The following is a 24,923-nucleotide window of genomic DNA, read 5'->3' on the forward strand; positions in this document are numbered from 1 at the left end:
CGTGGAGGACAGATCTGCATGTTCACCCCCCCCCCCAATAGCTAGCAATCCAAAACAGTCCAGTGGAGCCTGAGCGGTGGGTGTTGCCTTCTGGCACACTTCCGATGATGTCAGGGCTTGTGGTATATGCAAATGAGTTATGCTAATGAGTTGTGCTAATGAGCTCCTGCACCTCATTTTCTACGAAATGACCCCTGACTGCCACCCTCCCGGCTCTCCACCATGGTTTATAGTGGTCTGGGTGACCTACGGAAGAGTCTGAGGTCGCAGGAGTCCCACCTGTATGCCACCCCCTGGAAGCTCCCGTCCATGGCTGAGGCAAAGGCCAACTGACCCCTCCCTGGTGGGGCAGAAGACTTTACCTGCCTGGCTCTGCCCCTGGGGTGGGTCCATACTTTCCCATGCTTTCCTCCCAAAGCTTCTGGGAAATGTAGGCAGGGAGGTATGGCAGTTCCATTGTTCCCTATGGAGCACCTCCCCCCTCCAGAAGGACTACCAGACCGGCAGCCATTTTAAGATGAACTGCTGCCTCTGCCTGGCAGCCATTTTGCTACAGCTTGTACAACAGTGGGAGGGGGCTCCTGGAGTCCTGGCCCCACTGCTGGACCTCCTGATGGCCCCTGGTGTTTCTGGCCACTGTGTGACACAGAGTGTTGGGCTGGATGGGCCATTGGCCTGATCCAACACTGGCTTCTCTTATGTTCTTATGTACTTTGAATAAACTCTTGTTGGTCTCAAAGGGGCAGCCGGACTCAAACTTTGTTCTCCTGCTTCAGACCAACATGGCCGCCCCACCTGGATTTATAAGAGAGGGAAATGTGGGAAAGCCCAGCGATTCCCTGGCCAGGAAGGCTGATCCTTCCTGAGCAGAGGTCCATCAGAGGCTATTAGCCACAAGGTATGGATAGGGACTCAGGGGCAAGGGATGCTCTGTCTCCTTGGTGCTTCTGGGGGGGGGGCAACAGTGGGAGGGCTTCTGGTGTCCTGGCCCCACTGCTGGACCTCCTGAGGGTCCCTGGTGTTTTTGGCCACTGTGTGACAGAAGAGTGTTGGACTGGATGGGCCTTTGGCCTGATCCAACATTGGCTTCTCTCTTATGTTCTTATGTTCTTATCCTGTCGCCCGCCTGTCTTTGAAGGACTGCCTCCATGACCCTGGGGCCATGTCAGGGATGAGGCCCCCACCCCTTTTATCCCCACCCAGTCCTCTCTGAAGAAGAATGGAAGCACCCGGTTTTCATCACGCACACTCCTTCAAAAATGCACCCACCTTTGCGCTTTGACTTGGCCCTCTTGCCCATGCCCGTAGCTACAGTGGGGGCATCTTGGGGCTAGGCCCCCTGACTTACTGGCAAGCCCCCCCCGACTTCCCATCCAGCTCAGGGCCCCCGAGTGGCAGCAGGTGCAGGGAAGGAGCCGGGTATTCCTGCGCAGCTGTCTGGGGTGAGGGGCCAGAGGAAATTACCTTTATTTAGATTAGCCACTGCCCCTTAGGAAATTTACATGTCCCCCCAAAAAAATTCCTGGCTACAGGCCTGCTGTTGTCCCTCTTCTGCTGGCCTTTGCAAGTGACCTTCTTCAAGGGCTCCCACACCGCATGACGGCTGATTCCGCCGACCCCAAGGCAGGTGTGAAACAACCTGACCTCCCTGAGTTTAACTGGAGCTTCTCCCTAGCAAGGATACCTCAGTCGTCTCTTCTGGGCCTTTTGCCTTCCGTGAACTTAGAAGGGTGGCGCTTGGCTCTGGGGCTGCACATGCTCAGAGGCACACTCTGTTCTTCATCGCTGGTTGTCTTGTTCCCTGGGTGAGCAACGCTGGCAGGGAGAGCTGTTTCTAGCTGGGGAATCAACCAGGAGGGCAAAGAAAGACCTACAAGCTCCCAGCAGGAACTCATTAGCATAACAGGCCACACACAACAGCAGAAACTCATTAGCATATTATGCCACTCCCCCGTGTTACCAGAAGTCTGGTCATCCAGCCACACCCACCTTTTGCTGAGACCCAGTTTGGTGTCGTGGTTAAGTGCGCGGACCCTAATCTGGGAGAACCGGGTTTGATTCCCCACTCCTCCACTTGCATCTGGCTGGATGACCTTGGGCAAGCCGTAGTTCTGATAAGAGCTGTCCTTGAAAAGGAGCAGTTTCTGTCAAGAGCTCTCTCAGCCCCACCCACCTCCCAGGGTGTCTGTTGTGGGGAGGGGAAGGGAAAGGAGTTTGTAAGCCACTCTGAGACACCTTTGGGTAGTGAAGGGCCATGGGGTATAAATCCAATCTCCTCCTCCTCCCCCTCTCCTCTTATTCTGTTTACCTTGTTTGTTATCAAAACCCAGGGCTTTTTTTTTGTAGCAGGAACTCCTTTGCATGTTAGGCCACACACCCTTAATGTAGCCAATCCTAATGAGTTTCTGCTGTTGGGTGTGGCCTATTATGCTAATGAGTTCCTGCTGGGCGTGGCCAACTCGGGAGCCAGCCGGAACTCCGTTCCTGTGCGTTCATGCCCAAAAATAGCCCTGCAAGCTCCTACGCCCAGATGTTTTCCAACACTGGTCTTCTTTGAGGCCACAAGTGAGTTGCATAGATGCACGGAGTGACCTCATTTGCCTGATCCCCCCCCACTTTTGCCTTCCCGTGAAGCCCTGGCGTTTCTCCTTCCGCAAGGAAGTCCCTCCTCCCCAGTGCCCATCCCTGCCATCTCTTTCATCCCCAGAGCACCTCCCGAGCCTCAGCAAGATATCGCGCCATGGAGTCCACCCTCCCTCCCAAGCAGCCATTTTCTCCAGGGGAACTGATCTCTTCGGAGTCTGGAGATAAGCTGTAATTCCAACAGATCTCTAGGCCCCACCTGGAGTCTGGCAGTCCTAACTGTGTAGCACTCTTCAATAATCCAATAATAAATCCAATAACAAATAAACTGTCATTGGCCACCCCCCTGCAAAGTGCAGGGCCCCGGACCATTCTCTTCGCTGCCCCATAGATGGTACCTCTCTTCTGCTGCTGGGGTGTGTGCATTGTTGTTGTAGAGTTCCATATTTCCAATGGAAATGCTGTCCACGGAGATTCTGTTTGGGGGCTCTTTGCTGGTGAACCTGCTGAGCACCAGTTCCCCCTGCAACCTTCTAACACTGGCTGCCTGTCCCCTCCAGCCGCGAGGGGGTCATGTGAAGGCAGCCCCTTGCCACCTTTGGCCTCTGACCCCAGGGAAACCAGATGCTCCTCCTTGCTGTACGTGCCCAAGAGGTGGCGATGCCCTCTCTTCTCTTCTGACATCACTGGCAGTTCCTCCTTCAGGATTGTTTGTGCGTGCCAGGCTGGCAAAACAGATGTCTATCCATGTGTGTTTGTGTGTGTGTGTGTGCAAACTTCCCTGATTCCCATGTCAAAGACGATCGGCTAATTTGTCTTCTCTCTTCTCTGCCAGTTACTACGTGGGGATGTGTGGAGACGGCGCCAATGACTGCGGGGTAGGTTGCCCTCGAACTCCTCTTTGGCTTATAAATGCTGATGCCCTCCCATGAGGGACAGGCATCAGTGGAAATTCTTTTTAAAAAGACAAATTTGCTGTTGTGTTGGTGGTGGGGAACGGATTTGTGAGAATCATTTAAAAATTAGATTGTGCATGCCACATGTTGTTCATTAAGTCATCTCTTAGCACATTAGTTTACCTGGAGCAGCACAGTGAGGCCGAGACACTGGGCAGCACTTCTGTGGGCTTGCAGCTCGCCTGGCTGCCTGCTCCTGGCCGTGCCCGACGATGACTGCCGTGGCGGCGCCATCATCAGCCTTGGCCTCCTCAGCCTCTGCCCACCGGAGCGTCCGTCGCGTCCTTCAGCTCCCAGCACACTGAGGCCAAGATGCTCGCCGCCATTTCTTTGGGCGGGACTCTGGGAACGCAGCCAATGAATTGGGACCCCTTTGGAGTGACAGCTCAGGGACCCAACTGATTTGGGAGCACATGGAATGTTGCCACTCGAAAACAGAATTATATATAAGGAGAGATAATCAGTTTTGCAGCAGAACAAAGTTTGAGTCCAGTGGCACCTTTAAGACCAACCAAGTTTTATTCCTGGTATAAGTTTTCATGTGCACACGAAAGCTTATACCTGGCATAAAGTTTTGTTGGTCTCCAAGGTGCCTGACTGGACGCAAACTTTGTTCTGCTGCTTCACCACCAACACGGCGACCCCCACCTGGGTCTGTCATTTCGCAGATACGTGCAGTGAAATAGCCCAAGTGCCAGGATCAGACATGGCGAATCCACGATCAGATCTGATGTGGACTACAAAACGGGATTTTCTGGCGGAGGCCCTGATCCTGAGACCAGGAAAGCGGAATGCTTCCGCCCACCCTGTACAGGCTGAACAAGTGCATCGTGTTACTTATTCATGTATATCAAAGTTTGCCATCAGGCCAGGGGAAAAAAACGTCCTGTTCCTTTAATAGAAGTTTAATAAAATGTAGGAAAGGGCAGTCTATTAAAAGGACACAGAGAGGGAGCGGTGTAGAAGTTGGTCACCCTGTCCTGCACTTCCCCATATCCGCCCAAAGCAGCTGTGGATCAGTGTTGCAAAAACTGCCTGCATTTCACATGTCATGCCTCTCCCCCAACCTGAGAATCCCTTTGTTACTCCCATTCAACCAGTGATGTGTGAGTTTAGGGTTGCCAACCCCCAGGTGGGGCCTGGAGATCTCCCAGAATTACAACAGACCTCTAGAAGACAGAGATCAGTTCTCTTGGAGAAAAGGACTGCTTCGTAAGGGGGGGGGAATCCGTGACATTATTCCCTGCTGAGGTCCCTCCCCAAGCCCCGGCCTTCCCAGGCTCTGCCCCCAAATCTCCAGGGATTTCACAACCTGGAGTCGGCAACCCGTAGGGAGAAGGCCTGGCCTGAATTCCAGGGCTTCCAAGCCAGACATGGAGAGACCCACAGAGGGTCCCCCCCCCCCGGCTCCTTGCCTGGCCCCAGCAGAGGGCCGCTTCTGCTGCTGCTGTCTTCACGGTCTTCCCTCCTCCCCTTTGTGCGCTTCCAGGCATTGAAGATGGCGCATGCCGGGATCTCCCTCTCCGAGCAGGAGGCCTCGGTGGCGTCGCCCTTCACGTCCCAGACCCCCAACATCCAGTGCGTGCCAGAAATGATCAGGTGAGTCTGTGGTCCTGGGGGTGGCACAGCTCTCTGTGGGAGCCAGCAGGGCCAGCGTGGCCTCTGAGTTGGACCAAAGACGTTCGGAGAGGCCCAGTCCAGGGAGGGCCGGGAATGGAGCTCCCAGCATGTCTCTAAACACTGGGGCCACTTGGACTTATTTCTTTATTTCATTTGATATCCCACCTTTCTCCACAGTGGGGGACCACAGCGGCTTCCGTCGTTCTCTTCTCCCTTGTAACCTCACAACACCACTGTGAGGGAGGCTAGGCTGAGGGCGTGTGACTGGCCCCAGGTCACCCAGTGAGCTTCCGTGGCAGAGTCGGGATTGGAACCTGCGTGCCCCAGATCCTGGCCTGACACTCTGACCGCCACACCGCCCTGGCCGGGGCTGAGGGGAGGGTGCAGCAGCCCTGGGACCTTTTCCCTGTTAGAGTAACTGCAAAGTACCATTTCCTGCAGGTTTCTCTCAAGGAGGCAACCTGCAGCTCTGCAGGGCCAGGTTCAGTTTGGGAAATTGTGTGTGTGTGTAAACATAGCAGTCCCAGTCAGAATTAGGCCCCCACTGTCAAACTTCGCTCTGCTCGCTCAGTTGTCATATTTGCTCAGGGGAGGGAATTCCTACGGGGAGGGGAGGGGGTGTGTGCTGTGATGAATGAGTGTGAGACTTTTGCTTTTAGGAGCCATAACTTTTCATGCAAGATGTACCTCCTCTCTCTTTCCCAGGGAGAGGCGTCCTTGAAGCTTTCTGTGTCAGTTTAAGCAGTAGATAACCAAACCATATAGTTTCCCTTTCGGTTGAGACGGCAATGCTAGACGGGGTGACTGTGATGTGTATATATGGGAAGGGGAGATGGCTATGTTTGAATTGACTATCTTAAGCCTATGTGCGCCAAAATCCCCGGTTCTAACACAAGTGATGTTCTGGATCAGGCATACATCTCAATAAACATATCGCTGCCAAAGAGAGTTTTGTTGAGAGTAACTTGACCAGGAGTCTGACACCCACATGCCCGATTCTAGAGAGACAGCAATGTTTGTCGCTGTGTTCAGTTGACTCCCGACATGACATCCGTTTCAAGCCCTTGGCTGTGGGTGACCTTGGGCCAGTCCCACTAACCACACAGGGTTGTTGCCACTGAACTGGGGAAGGGAAGGAACAAAATCCCTCAAGCTTCTGGAGGTAGTGAGCAAAACCAGCCACAGGCAGGGAGAGAAGTGGGGGGCCAGGCTTCTGCCCCCTGCTCCCTGAGCGCCATCCTTGGCTTTCAGCATCCTTGGCCGGGCCTCTTTGCTGCCCGGGGCCACATTGCCAAGTCCCAGAAGGAACAGACCGGCTCCTGGGCAGTTATTGTGGCAGAAGCAATGGGCCCTTCTTCTCCGGGGAGTGCGGAAGGGCTGCAGATGCCCCCAGAGGGCTGGATCTTTTTCTCTGGGTGCCTGAACAGTTCTCCTGCCTCCGAGGAGCTTTGAGCAGGTGGCCGGTGCGACCCTTCAAGACCCTGTCCGTTTCTCCCCCTAGGGAAGGCCGGGCCTCCCTCGTGTCCTCCTTTGCGGTGTTTAAATATCTGACCCTTTACTGCCTGATCGTGTTCGTGGGGACATCTCTGCTTTACTGGGTAAGTGCCTGGACCTCTCCGGAGAGCTGAGCGCAGCTCCCAGCTAACACCCTAATCTTGGGCTGGAGGGAAGCAGTCGCTTTGGTCCGAGCGACTGGAAGGTGGCACGGGTGTGTGTGGGTGGCTTCCTGTGGGGTTGCTCCCTTGCCTCTGCCAAACAGGTCGGGGGTGGAGGTGGGTGGGTTGAAGTGCTGCAAAGACCCATGGAACCCACAGACAGCCACCGCCACGGGCAGAGGATGCAGACCCCACCCCGCCCAGCCCAGCCCAGCAACAGTTCTGGACTTTCCGAAGGAGAGGCGGTTTTCCTGCCAAAGAGTTGAGAGGGAGCAGGCGATCCAGCCTACAGGAAACACTTCTCGATGCAACAAGGAATTAAAATGTGGAATTCACTGCCAGAGGATGTAGTGACTGCCCCCCTCACTAAAGGGAACCTCCACATCCAGAGGCACTAAGCCTCTGAATCCTAGACCCAGGAGGCATCATCAGGGGAGACCTCAGCCCCTCTGCCCAGTTCTTGGCCCTCCAGAGGGACTGGCTGGCCCCTGCGTGAGACGGGAGGCTGGACTGGATGGACCCTCCCTGGTCTGACCCAGCAGGGCTCTTCTGGTGTCCTTCTCAGGGGAAGGCCTCGGCCTCTCTGCCCAGTTCTTGGCCCTCCAGAGGGACTGGCTGGCCCCTGCGTGAGACGGGAGGCTGGACTGGATGGACCCTCCCTGGTCTGACCCAGCAGGGCTCTTCTGGTGTTCTTCTCAGGGGAAGGCCTCGGCCTCTCTGCCCTGTTGCTGGCCCTCCAGAGGGACTGGCTGGCCCCTGTGTGAGACGGGAGGCTGGACTAGAGGGACCCTCCCTGGTCTGACCCAGCAGGGCTCTTCTGGTGTCGTTATCAGGGGAAGGCCTCGGCCTCTCTGCCCTGTTGCTGGCCCTCCAGAGGAACTGGCTGGCCCCTGTGTGAGACGGGAGGCTGGACTAGAGGGACCCTCCCTGGTCTGACCCAGCAGGGCTCTCCTGACGGTCTTATGAGGGGAAGGCCTCGGCCTCTCTGCCCTGTTGCTGGCCCTCCAGGGGGACTGGCTGGCCCCTGTGTGAGACGGGAGGCTGGACGAGATGGACCCTCCCTGGTCTGACCCAGCAGGGCTCTTCTGGTGTCGTTATCAGGGGAAGGCCTCGGCCTCTCTGCCCCGTTGTTGGCCCTCCAGAGGAACTGGCTGGCCCCTGTGTGAGACGGGAGGCTGGACGAGATGGACCCTCCCTGGTCTGACCCAGCAGGGCTCTTCTGGTGTCCTTCTCAGGGGAAGGCCTCGGCCTCTCTGCCCTGTTGCTGGCCCTCCAGAGGGACTGGCTGGCCCCTGTGTGAGACGGGAGGCTGGACTGGAGGGACCCTCCCTGGTCTGACCCAGCAGGGCTCTTCTGGTGTCCTTCTCAGGGGAAGGCCTCGGCCTCTCTGCCCTGTTGCTGGCCCTCCAGAGGAACTGGCTGGCCCCTGTGTGAGACGGGAGGCTGGACTGGATGGACCCTCCCTGGTCTGACCCAGCAGGGCTCTTCTGAGGTTCTTCTCAGGGTAGGGTTGCCAACTCGAAAATTCCTACCGGCGGGGGAGAGTCCTGTAGGTCCGGGAGCCGGTCTGGGATGCGCGCCAGAAGTGACGTCACCAGAAGTGGACCCTAGATGGACCCTCCCTGGTCTGATCCAGCAGGGTTCTTCTGGTATTCTTATCAGGGGAAGGCCTCGGCCTCTCTGCCCTGTTGCTGGCCCTCCAGAGGGACTGGCTGGCCCCTGTGTGAGACGGGAGGCTGGACTAGAGGGACCCTCCCTGGTCTGACCCAGCAGGGCTCTTCTGATGTTCTTATGAAGGCCTCGGCCTCCCTGCCCTGTTGCTGGCCCTCTGGAGGAACTGGTTGGCCACTAGATGGACACTCCCTGGTCTGATATAGCAGGGCTCTTCTGGTGTCCTTATCAGGGGAAGGCCTCGGCCTCTCTGCCCTGTTGTTGGCCCTCAAGAGGAACTGGCTGGCCATTGTGTGTGAGACGGGAGGCTGGACTAGGTGGACCTTCACTGGTCTGACCCAGTTGGGCTCTTCTTACATCTTTATGTTCGTAAGTCTCAAGACATGATTTGCCCATTCAAAGCATCCCTGCCCATTCATTTCTTAACCTCCCCCCCCCCGGATAATCTCCCAGGGCAGTTTATTTCTCACTGCGGAAACTGTCCTTCCCATCTGGAAGCCCGTCCTTCTGCACCGAAGCCTGATCCTGCAGTTGAAGACGGATCTCCCCAGGGCGCTGGTCGATAGGAGGTTGAATCCTGCAGTGTGAAAGCTTTTTGGAAATGTTGTGAGCGGAAGAGCAGATGTCCCATGGGGCAAGAGACCAGCCATCAGTGGGGCTTCTGCCGTTAACATGCTGTCTGCCATTTATTGCCACTAGAAGGGGGGGGACTCTATTTTAACCAGGAGGGGCTAGAAATCCTACTGCCTGAGGCAGACTGTGGGGCCTGGCTAGGGTTGCCAACTCCGGGTGGCAAAATTCCTGGAGATTTGGAGGTAGAGCCTGGGGAGGTGGGATTTGGGGAGGGGAGGCACCTCCAAGGCAGCCGTTTCCTACAGGGAAAGTGGTCACTGTAGCCTAGAGACTACAGGTAATAATACCAGGAGACCCCCAAGTACCCTGGGACACTAGAGGCTGCCCCAGTGTCTTTGCATATGCCTGCGGCAACAAAAGCCTTGGCTGAACAGTTTCTTCCCCCCTTGCAGCAACTCCAGGTCCTGGGGAATTACCAGTACCTCATTCAGGACGTCGGCATCACCATAGTCGTCTGCCTCACAAGTAAGCAGGCCAGTTTCCCCACTGACTCGTCCGGGCAGAGTTGTCTCTTGGGCCCGAAGACCTGTCCTGTGGCTGGAAGGCTGGGCGTGTCAGTTGGCCATAGAAAAGCAGCCCCTCAGGGTGTAGGGAGGGGATGTGAATGGGGCTGTGGCGTTGTGGAAGGGGGGAGGTCGATGCTGCCCACCCAGCTCAGTGCAAAGCAAGCCTCTCTCTGCTTGGCTGCTACTCGAGACTGCTGAGCGGGGCCTGCCCTAGAAGACTGTGGGGTGGGGAGAGGGGAGGGAGCTCTGCCCGTGTGCACCTTTGACCCCCCCGCCTGTCCTCTTCCCTTTTCTCCCCACAGTGAGCCTGACCCACGCCCACCCCAAGCTGGCCCCCTACCGCCCCTCCGGCCAGCTCCTCTCTCCACCGCTGCTGCTCTCCGTGGTCCTCAACGTGGGCTTCAGTCTCATTGTGCAGGTCTGCGGCTTCCTGCTGGTGAAGCAGCAGCCCTGGTACGCCGAGATTCGCAGTCACAGGTAGCCATTTCACCTGCATGGGGTGGGCGGGGGGACGACCGGAGGCCACGGGGGAGGCTTTCCTCCTAGGACAGTGAGCGCTAATGCCAGAGGGACAGGCAGAAAGGGAGAGGATCAGGCCAGAAGGCGAGGAAACTGTTTCCGGGGAAGGTTCTCTTCCCTTCCAGTTTGGCGTCGTGGTTAAGTGTGCGGACTCTAATCTGGGAGAACTGGGTTTGATTCCCCACTCCTCTGCTTGCAGCTGGCTGGATGACCTTGGGTCAGTCACATGATCTCTTGGAGCTGTTCTCTCAAGAGCAGTCCTCGAAAGAGCTCTCTCGGCCGGTGTCTCTTACAGGGAGGTTAAGGGAAAGGAGATCGTAAGCCGCCCTGAGACTCCTTCAGTAAGTGAAGGGCCGGGTATAAATCCAATATCATCATCTTCTTCTTCCTCCTCCTCCTCCAGAGGGTGCCCTTCAGCCAATCAGACCTGGATCCCAGGACTCAGCAACGGGACGGCAAACTCCACGGAGCCGCACCACCGGGTGCTGAGCTACGAGGATGCCACTCTCTGGCCCCTGACCACCGTCAACTGCCTCATCGTGGCCTTCGTCTTTTCCAAGGGGAAGCCCTTCCGGAAGCCCATCTACACCAACTGTGAGCACCGCTTCTTCATTCTGGCACGGGGGCCCCCCTCAGCCTCGGCGCCGGGCCCGCAAGCTGCGCACCCCGTGGTACCGGGCAATGCTCCCTCTAAGCTGTGGAGTCTTGTGAGCAGAAATTCTACTTTGTGAGCTACTGGCATTAAAACCCTGAGCGAGTTTGCTCTGGAGCCCTCCTTCCTGAGCTAAGACAAAAATGTGTGAGCCGGAGGCTAAAAAACTATGAGCTAGCTCACAATAACTCAGCTTAGAGGGAACACTGGTGGTGAGACCCTTTCCATGTGTTCACACATTCCGGGGGGGGGGGAGATCCTAGCACAGAGTGCCAACGGGGCATTCTTTCCAAGGAGTGTGAAAGGATTTACATGTGTTATTCCAGCCCTGTGAGGTAGGCCTTTCTTACTCTCTCAGTATCATAGCCAGAGGCGGAAGGACAGGGGCTTTCTTGAGTCCCACTGAGATTTGAACCAGGGACAAGAGGCAGATTACACTGGCATGACGGTCCCTATCACTGAGCCATGGCCCCTCCCTAAAGGAAGCCTTGAGTCCAGACCGACAGAGCAGAAGGTCCCAGGTTCAATCCCCGGCAGCATCTCCAGCTCAAAGGACCAGGGAATAGGTGATGGGAAAGGCCTTTCTCTGCCTGAGACCCTGGAGAGCCGCTGCCAGAAAGCTTTTGATAAAGTTCCTCATCAAAGGCTCCTAAGTAAGCTCAATAGTCACAGGATAAAAGGACAAGTCCTCTTGTGGATCAAAAACTGGCTGATTAATAGGAAACAGAGAGTGAGTATAAATGGGCAGTTCTCTCAGTGGAGGGGGGTAAGCAGTGGGGTACCGCAGGGATCAGTACTTGGTCCACTGCTTTTTAACTTGTTCATTAATGATTTGGAGTTGGGAGTAAGCAGTGAAGTGGCTAAATTTGCGGATGATACGAAGTTGTTCAGGGTGGTGAAAACCAGTGAGGATTGTGAGGCACTCCAAAGGGATCTGTCAAAGATGGGCAAGTGGGCGTCAACATGGCAAATGGGGTTCAATGTGGCCAAGTGCAAGGTGATGCACATTGGAGCCAAAAATCCTAAATATAAATACACATTGATGGGGTCTGAACTGGCAGAGACAGATCAAGAGAGAGATCTTGGAGTTGTAGTAGATAACTCACTGAAAATGTCAAGACAGTGTGTGACTGCAATAAACACCTTAAAAAGGATATTATAACTTTGGAAAAAGTGCAGAAAAGGGCAACTAGAATGATAAAAGGGTTGGAACACTTTCCCTATGAGGAAAGGTTAAAGCGCTTAGGGCTCTTTAGCTTGGAGAAACGACGGCCGAGGGGTGACATGATCGAGGTTTATAAGATTATGCATGGGAAAGAGCAGGTCGAGAAAGAGGTACTTTTCTCCCTTTCTCACAATACAAGAACTCAAGTGGGCACTCAATGAAATTGCTGAGCGGTTGGGTTAGAACGGATAAAAGGAAGTCCTTCTTCACCCAAAGAGTGATGAACACATGGAATTCACTGCCACAGGAGGTAGTGGCAGCTACAAGCACGGATGGCTTCAAGAGGGGATTAGATAGGCATATGGAGCAGAAGTCGATCAGTGGCTATTAGCCACAAGGTATAGATAGGCTGGGGCAAGGGGTGCTCTGTATTCTTGGTGCTTGGGTGGGGGGTCAACAGTGGGAGGGCTTCTGGTGTCCTGGCCCCACTGCTGGACCTCCTGATGGCACCTGTTGCTTTGGCTCCTGTGTGACACAGAGTGTTGGACTGGATGGGCCACTGGCCTGATCCAACATTGGCTCCTCTTATGTTCTTATGCCAGTCTGAGCAGACAATACTGACTGTGCCCTGGATCAGCAATGCCTTCATGTGTTCCTGACACCTTCCTGGGCTAATAAGCAAAGAACACCTTTTCTCCCCCTTCCGTCACGCTAGAACTCAAGCCCCCACCCCCCATGACTGGCAGGGGATGGGGGACAGGCCAAAGGCGAACATCCTGCTCACAGTACCGGCTTCACCCAGGGAGCTGCAGGATGTGTGGGTGGCCACTGGCTAAGATGGAGCTTCAAAGTAATCACACATGTGGTACCTCCATGGCCAGAGGCAGTCTACCGTGGGGGCAAAGAGGGCTGTGGCCTGCTGGTGGGCTTCCTGAAGGCCCCCATCTTGCTGCTGTCGGGCACTGCCCAACTCCCAGCCACTGGCCCTCGTTTTGCCCGGTCCCAGAGGAACCCTTCCCTGGGGAGTCACACGGTGCCGTTTCCCTTTTGGTCCCTCAGACGCCTTCTGCATTGCGCTGTGCCTGCAGCTCGGGGTCTCCCTCTTCCTGCTGTTTGCTGACATCGAGAGGATATACACGGGGATGGAGGTGAGTGCAGGAGGCGCCCTCAGGCAGGCTGCAAAGAGCTCCTGGCCCTCAAGCGGGTTAACACGTTCGCTGGGAGCACCACCCTGCCAGGCCCCTGGCTGAGAGCCATGGGAGAGGGGGGGCAGGTCTCGGCCTCTGCTCCCTCTGCAGGGTCTCAATGCAGCCCCCAGCCAGGCTGCACCCCTGAGCACCGTAACGCTGGCAGCCAGCCCCAAATCACACGCGGGGCTCCCTTGGGCCAGTGTGGGACTGGCGGAGGGGGCTGGCGGGAAAGGAGGGCCGATCAGACCGGGCTCTTGGGGGCTGGCGGCCTGATGTCGTGGGAAGAGCGTTGGACTAGGAGCTGGATTACAATTCCCCACTCTGCCACCAAAAGCCGCGGAGAGACTCTGTGCCGGCCACTCCCTCTCAGGCCCACCCGCCTCAGCTGGTGGATGTTGGGAGGCTAGAGGTGGTGGTGGCGGTGGTGGTGGGGAGCCACGGACATCACCCCCCAGCAACTTGGTGGAAAGACAGGATGGAAACTAAACTCCATTGCAAGACACAACAATTGAGGACAGTCTCTTCCTTCCCAGCTTCTCTGCACCCCCATGATCTGGAGGGTTTACATCCTGATCGCGCTCGTGGTCTTGTTCTCGGTCTCCTTCTTCACAGAGGTGAGCAGTCTCCCCCCCCCCCCTTTTTTCCTGCAAATGATCTGAGTGCTTTCCGTCTGAGCAGGGGGCCCTGTGGCTGGCACATCCTCTGTGTGTGTGTGTGTGTGTGTGTGTTGGGAGGAAGCAGGAAAAGAGGCCCTCTTGCACAAGCAGAGTGAGATCTCAAAGGCGCAGAGGCACGTGGGACACGATGCGGATCCCCCCCCCATGCACAGCTGCTTGGTGCTGGCCAACATCTGGCCTCTGGGCATTTGGTTCTTCCCAGTCACGTGCAGAGCCCCCTCCACCCTCCTGCACGTAAAGTGGGCGTACGAGTGAGACCGCCTTATAGGGGTTTGCAGTCGGGGCTGCCCAGAGCCACCGTGGGCCACCCCCAGGTTGCCCCCCCCAATATGACCCTGATTCAAAACTTGGAAAATAAAAGTAGGAATCTCAAAATTGGACACCAGCTTCAGGACAATCATGGGAACTCCAAGGCCAAAAAAAGGAGTGGAATTGAAACAGCCTATGGCCCAGGTAATCTCTGGGCCTCCCCGTGCAGTTTGCAATGGGAGCTAAGGTTGCATAGTGGTCAGTGTCAGACTAGGATCTCAGAGACCCAGGTTCGAATCCCCGCTCGTGCCCTGGAAGCTCGCTGGGTGGGCCAGTCCCACACGCTCTCAGCCTCACCTACCTCGCAGGGTCTGTTGTAAGGATGAAACGGAAGCGAGGAGAACTGTGTCAGCCGCTTGGAAGAAGAGATTGGATTTATCCCCCGCCCTTCACTACCCAAAGGAGTCTCAGAGCGGTTTACAGACTCCTTTCCCATCCCCTCCCCAGAACAGACAGACACCCTGTGAGGTAGGTGGGGCTGAGAGAGCTCTTGACAGAAACTGCTCTTTTTCAAGGACAGCTCTTGTCAGAACTGTGGCTTGCCCAAGGTCATCCAGCCAGGTGCAGGTGGAGGAATGGGGAATCAAACCCGGTTCTCCGAGATTAGGGTCTGCACACTTAACCACTACACCAAACTGGCTCTCACAGCAAACTGGCTTTCTCAGGGAGAAACACCCGAAGTGGGGATAGAGGAGTGGCAGATCGCGAAAGGACGAGGGCACAGGGAAGGAGGGCAGGAGGGTGGGGAAGAGTTTCCCCTCCACCGCCTAGTGAACTTTGCTCAAGGGCCCAGCCGGCCGACTCAAGGAGTGTGGCTGACTGAGCTCTGCATGCCCTGCGCCCCTTAGTGGCTGCCGTGCAGAACGGCACGAGAAGGAAAATAACTCAGATGCATCAGCCTGATATGGCACGAGGCTGGCTTTGGGGGCCCTCTGACTGTTGTCCCCTCAGCACCCCCCCCTCCGGCAGCCCTACTTTGCAGTCCACACCACTGAGCATGAATCATAGAATCATGGAATGTTAGAGTTGGAAGGGACCTTGCAGGTCACCTAGTCCAACCCCTGGCACTCTGCAGGAGCATAGCTGAAAGATGGCCCTACATACCTACAACCAATGTTCCCTCTAAGCTGTGGAGTCTTGTGAGCAAAAATTGTACTTTGTGAGCTGCTGGCATTAAAGTTGTGAGCAAGAGATTTGGCTACTACATAAATTAGTTTGCTCTGGAGCCATCCTTCCTGAGCTAAGACAAAAATGTGTGAGCCGGAGGCTAAAAAACTGTGAGCTAGCTCACACTAACTCAGCTTAGAGGGAACACTGCCTACAACATACCCGAAAGATGGTTGTCCAGCCTCCACTTGAAAACGTCCAGTGAAGGAGCCCCCACCACCTCCCGAGGCAGACTGTTCCACTGCTCAACCACTCCTATAGTCAGGAAGTTTCTCCTGATATTTAGCCGGTATCGACTCCCTTACAATTTCCACCCATTAGACCTAGTCTTGCAATCCGGAGCAAGAGAGAATAGATCCACTCCATCGTCTACATGACAGCCCTTCAGATACTTGAAGACTGCAATCGTGTCCCCTCTAAGCCTTCTCTTTCCCAGGCTAAACAGACCCAACCCTTTCAGCCTTAATTAGACTTGGATTCCAACCCTCTCACCATCCCGGTTGCCCACGCTCGAGCTTGTCAGCATCCTCCCTAAAATGGGGTGCCCAAAACTGGACACATGAGGTGGCCCTCGGGGGGCCAGAGGCAGCAAGCTGGTGGGAGGAGGGGGAGGAACGGTCTCTGGCAAAGCGAACCCCCCCCTGTTGAGGCATGAGTGTCTGGATACTGCGGCCATCTTGCCGCTCCCCCGCCCTCCCCACCGGACAGCTCTAGAACCAGGAACCTGGAATGCCCGGCAAGGAACGTGAGCCGGTTCTTTCCGGTGCCGGTTCTGCCTTGCTGCCCTGGCCCAACCACCCCGGTCACGTGCAAGACGTTGTGTTTTGCAGGTGGGCATTTGTGGCAGTTTTCTTTGCAATGAGATGGGCTCGAAGCCGGATTCCTCTTTTCGGGGGGGAACTCTTGGATCTCAGGGTCCTTCTGAGTTCCACACCATGGCTGACAGGCACCAGCCAGAATGCGCACGAGAGCCAGCCCAGGGCTGTGGTTAAGAGCGGTGGACTCTAATCTGGAGAATTCGGGGGGGGGGGGGATTCCCCACTCCCCCTCCACTTGCAGCCAGCTGGGTGACCTTGGGCCAGTCCCAGTCCTCTCAGAGCTCTCTCAGCCCCAGCTGCCTCACAAGGTGCCTGTTGTAGGGAGGGAAGGTGATTGTAAGCCGCTTTGAGGCGCCTTCCAGTAGAGAAAAGCAGGGTGTTAAAACAGCCCTTCTTCTTCTTCTTCCTCTTGAGAGGGAAAAAGACAAACAGGGTGGGGGGTTCTTGGTGAGGAAAGCATGCCAGCAGAGATGCCCCGCGTGGCTTTCTTCACCAGGCACCAGATCTGGGCCGGGACCCCTGGAGAGAGGTGTTGCGATCCCAGAACCGGCCCGGTCCTCAAACGCTCTCTCTCCCTCCCCCAGGATGCCATCCTGCAGAACCGCCGCCTCTGGTTGTGGATCAAGGTCGCTCACAACTTTAATGCCAGGAGCTCACATAGCAGAATTCTTGCTCACAAGACTCCACAGCTTAGAGGGAGCATTAACGTGCCTGTTGTGGGGGGGGGGGAAGGTGGTTGTAGGCTGTTTTGAGGCTCCTTCTCGTAGAGAAAAGCAGGGTGTAAAAGAGCCCCTCTTCTTCTTCTTCTGCATGGGAGGGAAAAGGACAAACGGGGTGGGGGGTTCTTGATGAGGAAAGCATGTCAGCAGATCTGGGCCGGGACCCCTGGAGAGAGGTGTCGCAATCCCAGAACCGGCCCGGTCCTCAAACGCTCTCTCTCCCCACCCCCAGGATGCCATCCTGCAGAACCGCCGCCTCTGGTTGTGGATCAAGGCGCTGTTCCGATTCCGCTCCAGCCCTCAGGCAGAAGCAGAGAGCACCCATTTAAGAACATAAGAACATAAGTGAAGCCACGCTGGATCAGGCCAGTGGGCCACCCACTCCACACTCTGGGTCACACAGTGGCCAAAACCCAGGGGCCATCAGGAGGTCCACCAGCAGGGCCAGAACTCCAGCAGCCCTCCCACTGTGGCCCCCCAGGTACCAAGAAGACAGAGCATCACTACCCCAGACATAAGAACATGAGAGAAGCCAATGTTGGATCAGGCCAGTGGCCCATCCAGTCCAACACTCTGTGTCACACAGTGGCCAAAAATAACAGGTGCCATCAGGAGGTCCACCAGTGGGGCCAGAACTTCAGCAGCCCTCCCACTGTGGCCCCCACGGACCATGACTACAGAGCATCATTGTCTCAGACATGGTGCTCCATCCATACCTTGCGGCTAATAGCCACTGATGGACCTCTGCTCCATGGGTTTATCTAATTCCCTCTTGAAGCCATCCATGCTTGTAGCTGCCACCACTTCCTGCAGCCATGAATTCCACGTGTTAATGACTCTTTGGGTGAAGAAGGACTTCCTCTTATCCGTTCCAAGCTTACTGTTCATTAACTTCAAGTACTTTTGAAGCTGGACAAAATGGCCATTTGAGGATTCCAAATAGGACCCACATTGTGGAAATAAAGTCAGGTCTGAATTTCTTTTATTCCTTGACGAAAACAAAGTGATTTTCTTTTTGTGCTCTTTGAGAGTCAAGTGGCGGAGAAAGGAAGCAGCGCGGTGTGATGGTTTCCAAAAGGAAAGGGAGCAATAATGTAGGGAGGGCAGCCCAAACTATTTATTTATTTATTTATTTATTCCTCAAATTTATACCCCGCCCTCCCCGCAGAGCAGGCTTAGGGCAGCTTCCATACAAGCATAAAAACACAACTTAAAATCATACAATTATTTAAAATTCAACAGATAAAACAATACAAATACAAAGTGCTGGCGGCAGTTAAAATTAACTTAGATGGCACATTTTCAAGATGGATTTCCGCTTCCCAGATGTTCTCAGATATTCTTCTGCTCGTAATTTCTTGTGGCATCAGCTCGATGTTAAAACTGCGGACCAGGGCTCTACAGCAGCGGTGCCTGGCAGAAGAGCTCCGTCTCGCAGGCCCTGCGGAACAGTGAAGGCTAAACATGCGGCTGGCACGAGGAACGTCCAGAGAAAACTGAGGGGAAATAGCTGTTATTTATTGGGGGGAGGAGGAGTGGGAGGAGGCATTTGTTCGAATGCAAAATGGGGGCAGGGGGCGGGGAGCCCCACCGGTCTTAATCCTTCTCAAAGGCCAGGTTGGTCACGGAGACGAGGTCTTCTCAAGCAGGCGCAGAGGGGGCGGAGGGATCCAAGGAGGGTTTTTTCCTGCTCGGAAGAGAGAGGAGGTGGAGTTATGGGACTCGACGTGTCCTCCTCAGTGCCGCCTGGATCCCGGAGACCTCTGCTGCCCATGCTGGCGCTTACCCCCAGTGTGCGGCAGTGCTCCCTGTTGCAGGGATCAGGCCCCTCATCTCTTTGGTATTTCTGCTCAGCTGCTTCAAGCTGCCTGGGTCCAGAGGGGAAGCCGTGTGCCGCGTGCCCTCCGTGTCTTCCAGGCCAGGGGGCTTTCGGAGGGGCCACCGATGACTTCTGCTCCACCCCTCCAGCCCCTGTTTCGGCCATCCCCCTCCCGCCCGGAGTCCCTCGCTCTTCCCCTCTGTGGCCTCCCCTCGTGCCTCCTCCCAGGAAGGGCTTACCTGGTGCATCTTGCATACAGCACGACACCGAAGATCAGGGCCAGGAAGGTGAGGGCGGACACGACTCCCGCAATGATGTAGCCGGTGATGTTCTCTGAGAAAGGAAGGACGTGGAGGAGAAGGGCCCTCGGGGGGACGGTGTGCTGGCTAGACCGCCCGCGGCCAGTGGGGTGAAAAGGGCCCCGTCTCCTCCTCCCCCCAGCGCTGGCTGAGCAGGGACAGGGACAGAGTCGCTCTGTAGCAGGCGCAGCTCTAGCCGACCCAGCGGCCACTGCTGTGGGGGCCAAGGGGGCCCTGTGTGGCTTTTCTCCCCGTGAGCCGCACAAGCACTGCCCAGGAGGTACGCTCATCTTCTTCTGCACTGAATACCAGTTTCAGAATAAGCCCAAAGGTGGGGGAGGGGGCAGGCGCGCCACGCCACAGGCTCTGGCCAGGAGGTGCCTGCACCCGCTGCACCCAAACAGAACGCCCCTGACGTGCTTCCAGGGTCACGGGTGGAGTGCTGTGGAAGCCAGAGGACGTGCCACGGGAATGTGCAACCTCCGGGCTACAAGGTGTGCCCAGGCGGGGGGAGGCAGAGCCAGCTTTGGTCTCTTCGGTAAGGGTGGAGCCGAGCTGAACCCCAGGGCCACTCGCACGGGGCTTGCAGGGTCACCCCCCGTGCCGGTTTCACATTCGGAGCGGGTGGGGAGAGAGAGGGGTCCTACCTGGCTGCCGAACCTCCTCACAGAGGGGGCCCTGGTGGGATTCTGGGCAGGAGCATGAAAGGCCCGGGGTCCTGCCGGCTTCATCACAACCCCCGCCGTTCAGACAAGCTGTGGCAGAAGGGGCCTGTGTCAGCTGGCGGGCCCCGCTCTGCCCACCCCTCCTTTGCCTGACCTGGCAACTGAAGGGGCAGTTCTTCTCTGTTGCCCCTTCAGTATTGCTGCCACCACTGTCCCTCTCTTGGGCTCTGGTTAGGCAGGGCAGCCTCCTGATCTCCCTTCGGTGTCACTGGGAACCCACCCTGGGGCTTCCTGGCAATCTTTGGGGCTCCCCTGGGGAATTGGCAACTTGCCATATTGCCCCTGTTCTCCTCCTTCTCAGGGAATCCCCGACCCACCCCTAGCGTGTCCAAGCAGCTGGGGGGATTAGGTGGTACAGAGGGATTTCACTCCTTTATCATTTAAAGGATTTATTTGACAAACACTCAACTATTTACAGGCGTATTAACAGTGAACTGAGGAATCAAAAATAAATGTGACATGCGCCAGCCTCATTTATTTTATAAGAGGTCAAACAAACAAGGTGCAGAAATATAACAGTGAGTGGGTGAAGAGAAAAGAAATCAAATGCCCTAACGTGTCTAGATCTATACTGTCCCTAGCTCACTATTTCAAGTGACACTAGACTACTCACCCTTCCCTCAGGATGAGGGTCTCTTCCCTGCAGCAGCCTTCCTTCCGGCTCTGCCCTCTGGGAAGAAGAACAGCTTTTCCTCTTGTACCAGTTCTTTTATTCCCCAGTCCTCTTCTTCCCTATTGGTCAAAATCGGTGCCAAGACTTCCCAAGGCCTTCTGAGGTTTGTAGGCCCAGCCTCCCCTACTGCTAGCCCAGCCTCCCCTACTGGGCCTAGTAGGCCTCTGTTGGCACAGCCCAGATCATGACAGGGGCACTGCCGGGCTGCAGAGGCAAGAGAGAGCTGCTGATTACTCCAGGCCGAGGAGGCCGGGCTCTCTGCCTTGGAGGTAAGCGAGCGCCCAAGCCTGGGCCTGGAGTGGCAGGACAGAGGGTGAGTGGGCAGAGGCCCCTGAGGAGCGGGCGGAGGCTCTCCTGCCACTCAGCTACGCCCCCCCCCCACATAAAGCTGCCTTTTGCTGAATTGCACCTTTGCTCTCTCCAGGCCGGCCTCGTCTCCTCTGACTGGCAGGGGCTCGCCAGGGGCTTTCACATCACCTGCTAGAGATCCCTCCAGGGACTGAAGCGGGGCCCTTGGGATGCAAATCAGTTGCCACTGGACCACTGGGGGCCACGGGAGACATGCCATTTTGTAACGTGTTCCTTCAGATGGCCTGACTTGAATGTGCTCATCTCCTCAGCCAGACGGCGGCTGAGGGAAACTAATTCACAAAGGGCCCCAGGGCCAAATTTGCACCGGGACCATGGCTTTAGGGGGGAGGAGGAGGCAAATGATACCCCCCACCATGGGAATCCCCAACAGTGGTGCAAATAACGCCCCCACCTGCAGCTGTCTCAGTTTGAGACCGGGCCACAGTCCCGATCTGAATTGGGCGAACCCAGGGGTCGTTTCGTAGAAAAAGAGCTAGGGGAACTCATTAGCATAACTCATTAGCATATGCCACACCCCCTGACATCACCGGAAGTGTGCCGTAAGGCCACACCCCCTGACATCACCGGTCCCGGCCGCTGGCACCGGCATTGCAGCTCCACTGCCGAGCCCCATGAGGGGCCCGGCGGTGGACCTGCAAGGCCGGCGGGAGTGCGAGGAAGCCCCGCGAAGGCCCTCCCTGGCCCCAGGCAGGCAGGGGTGGGGAGAGGTGGGGAGGAAGCAACTTATCCTCCCTCTTCTCCTGCCTCCTCCTGGCTGAATGAGGGCCGGAAGCGGGGCGGCCGGAAGCAGGGGGCGGGGCTTCGTACCTCACCCGGGGGAACTGCGATCCCCCCTGAAATGACTTCTGGGCGAACCCCACCCCCAAAGTACGTGACGTGCACGTCACCCGGAAGTGACGCGACCACGCCGGGCACGCTGGGGGTGGGGCCACGGTCATCCGAAGGAAAACTCTATGGTTTTCCCTTGGATGGTCGTGGCCCCGCCCCCAGCGTGATCACGTCACTTCCGGGTGACGTGGTTGCGGCGTGCGCTCCTGGAAACAGCCGGGAGTCCCCCGCTCCAGCTAAAGGTAAGACTTGGCAACCCTACCCTAGGGTGCTTGGGAAATTACTTCAGGGTCCCACCCTCCCAGCCTCATCTACCTCCCAGGATTGTTGTTGTGAGGAAAAAATAGAGAAGAGTGGAGAACAACGTAAGCCCGTCTGGGTCCTGACGGGGGAGAAACGGGGTATAAATGAAGTCAACATGAATACGTAAATGAAGTCCATAAAATGAGGTAAAGCTGGACCCAGGCCTCCTATGCAGGGCTGGAGGCAACTTGGTTGTTTCTCTCCCAGCCTTTCCTCTGGGCTGCCTCTTCCAGGAGAAGGATTCGGTCTCCCTCCGCTCAGGGCCCTGCCTGCTGCGGCCCCGGGCTTTGTGGGGCACTCGCCCCTCAGCTGATCTAGCAGCACTCGGCTCCCTCACTGGGGATCCGGAGGCATTTCATCTTGCCTCTTGGGCCGTTTGCAGGCATGGGCCTGTCCGGCCGGGGTCTGGTCTGAATGGGTGACGTCGTCGTTTACACTGCTGAGGTCTTCTGTCTGCAAACTGCCTTTGGCTCCTTTGGTAAAGGGGTGGGGGGTCGTGGGAGACAGGCACTTGAATGAATGAATAAATGTCGCCGTGCTCTTCACAAACCGCTTTCCTTTTCCTTTTAAAACCGCTAGTCCTTTTTCCTTTTGGAGAGATACGGGGGAAAGGTGCAGGGTGACTTCTACCCATTGCTAAGAAGAAAGAAATCTGACCGACCATCGGTGCTGTTCCCTTTGCTCTCCCCAGCATCTCAGCTCAGATAGGCAGAGGCGGGCAGGGCTCCCCCCCACCCCGCCTACTAGTAATCTGCCTGTGAGGCATCCCACCCTGTCTGGCTCACAGTTTCAAAGCAGGAGAGGTTGGGGGGGAGGTGTCAGAGAAGATCAGGAAGACCCCTGCCCAGGGCAGAGGCCAGCATGATGGACGTGGAATGTCCCCCCCCTGTCCCTCTGAGGGCCTTTCAGGACATGTTGCTTTTCCAGTTCCACAGAACTGTTTGGGGACAAGACGCGTTCCCTTACGGGACAGATCAGAAGCGACGGCCAGGTTCTTGCAGCAGGTCCCTTCAGGAACGTTTCGAGGTGGACCTTGTCCGAACTAGGAGGACAGCGCCCCGTCTTTTTTTAATCGACCCTCTTTGTTGTGTCTGCGGACCGTCTGCGTGCATAGTCCCTAGCCTGGCTCCACTAACAATAGGGGCCGAGGATCCTGGGCCACCTTTAGTCCACCTATAGGAACTTTGGTGGGAGATTCAAGCCCTGCAATGAGACGAGGGGTGTTTCTGGGGTGGGTGTATATAGTTGGCCTTTGCCGGCCAGTTTTTGTCTTGTGTGTGTTATGCAATAAACGTGGCCTGTTCAGCATGTCGTCGTCCGGTCCCGTGCTTAGAATCCGCTATTTAACACCCCTGACACCCAGTTTGCGTTTTGCCCTCTCTTCTTCCGGGCCTGGGGGAGCAGCAGCAGCAGCAGCGTCAAATGCAGCATCCGAATACTTCGGCATTGCAGAGCTGGGGCTTCCCCAGCCAAGGAGCTCACTTGCCAGGCTAGCTTGTCACTCGTTTTGCTCTCGAGTAGCTGGCTGTGAATGCGAATGCTGAGCAGGCGTTGGCCCAGAGAGGCACGCTTGGTGGTGAGTCACCCGGCGGCTTGTTTGTGCGCAGGTGTGAACGACTCAGCCCCCTGGCTGCCGGGCAAGATCATCCCCAACCCTGCCTCCTCTTTCCAGCAATCCTGATGGCGCAAGGCTCCAAGACGTGGGATGTCTTGTTCCTGCCCAGCGTGGGTGGAAGGAGGAGGGCGGGTGGACGAGAGTGAAAGAGCTGAGTCAGACTTTTGGTCTGCCGGACACTTTCTGTCCGGCCGGGGCCTCCAAACCCTCAGCCGGGGGTGGGGTGGGACTCCTGCCTCGCCTGCAAGAGCTGTCCCTGGATCTCTGCTGGATAAGCAGGTGTCCCCTTACCTGATGGCTACAGCCTTGTGTGAGGGTGACATTCATGTGGGGATCGGTCACTCCAGGAGCTTTTGGCATCCCGGGGAGGGCCAGTGTGGCACGGCACACAGAGTTCTATTGATTTCCTTATATCCCGCTTTCTCCCAAGGCATGGTGCTCAATCCCACCCCCCCCCAGGCTCATGGGGTGACCCCCGGGCCTTTCACTCTCCTAAACCCAGCTCGAAGAATTCCTGTCCCGTCTCAAGTACTCCGTTCTGGAGCCAGGCGACTGAACAACGTCAACGTTTCCTGAATTAACCAGGTGGTTTAGAGCGGTCCCAGTCTGCTCTCATGCCTGGTGACGGACAACATGTGGCTTTTGGTGCCATCTGGCACGGGACCCTTCTGTATCGCCTTTTGGGACAGAGTGGTGGCAGCGGCGCTGTTCTGCAGTGGTTCCAGGCTTGTCTCGAGGGCAAGTTTTAGAGGGTGGTGCTGGGGGAGGGCTGCTCTGCCCCTTGGCCTTTGGCCTGCGGGATCCCCGGAGGCTCCATCTTGTCGCCTATGTGCCTCAATTCCTTCGTGGTCAGCCAGAGACCGGTGCTGAGTTGCCATCATTATGCAGACTAATCGCAACAAACCAGATCATGGTATATGTGACTAAACCACAGTGACCAAAAACACAGGCAACTAAATCACGGTGTATAATTTTACATTCCCCCCCCCCTTTTTCATCTATATATCTAATAGTGGAGTGGCCCCGTCTGTGCGGATATCTAAATCCACACTTCGGGGCCACCTGGGGGGGGGAGGGAGAGGTTTGTGCACACGTGGGGCAGTCCCCACGTATGCACAAAAATCCTAAATGGTGACAAATTTCGGGGGGATGTTTAAATCCCCCTGAAAGTGCCAGAGCGTTCCGTGCACATGCGCACGGAACGCTCTGCGACCGAGGCTGCAGCCGCTGCCACTTGGAAGGGAAGCGGCGAGCCGGGAGGGGGGGCAGACTGGCGAGGGCTGAGCGGCTCGGCTCGGAGCCGGGGGGGAAGCCACCACCACCGCTGCCACCCCCGGGCGGGCGGCCGGGGAACAGCGAGGCCCGGGCGGCTGCAGCCTCCCGGGCCTCGGTTTGGAGTCGGGCGCGGGGGGGGGAGAGGCAGAGGGGGGGAGGACACGGGGAAAAAGC

General features: G+C 56.6%; 1 protein-coding gene across 1 annotated transcript in view; it reads left to right on the top strand.

Annotated features, from left to right (window-relative positions):
* The window catches only part of LOC107108761 (probable cation-transporting ATPase 13A5), a 60,498-nt gene extending 43,321 nt beyond the window's left edge, over positions 1-17,177 (top strand). The window contains exons 22-30 of the mRNA XM_015409277.1: positions 3,419-3,461; positions 5,029-5,138; positions 6,661-6,757; positions 9,511-9,583; positions 9,927-10,101; positions 10,547-10,737; positions 13,020-13,108; positions 13,684-13,764; positions 17,073-17,177. Coding sequence (XP_015264763.1) covers positions 3,419-3,461; positions 5,029-5,138; positions 6,661-6,757; positions 9,511-9,583; positions 9,927-10,101; positions 10,547-10,737; positions 13,020-13,108; positions 13,684-13,764; positions 17,073-17,177 — 964 coding nt within the window. The remainder of the gene's footprint in view (positions 1-3,418; positions 3,462-5,028; positions 5,139-6,660; positions 6,758-9,510; positions 9,584-9,926; positions 10,102-10,546; positions 10,738-13,019; positions 13,109-13,683; positions 13,765-17,072) is intronic.
* Positions 17,178-24,923: the final 7,746 nt, after the last annotated feature.

This window comes from Gekko japonicus, unplaced genomic scaffold (assembly GCF_001447785.1).
Source record: "Gekko japonicus isolate JY-2015 unplaced genomic scaffold, Gekko_japonicus_V1.1 scaffold398, whole genome shotgun sequence".
NCBI lineage: Eukaryota > Metazoa > Chordata > Lepidosauria > Squamata > Gekkonidae > Gekko > Gekko japonicus.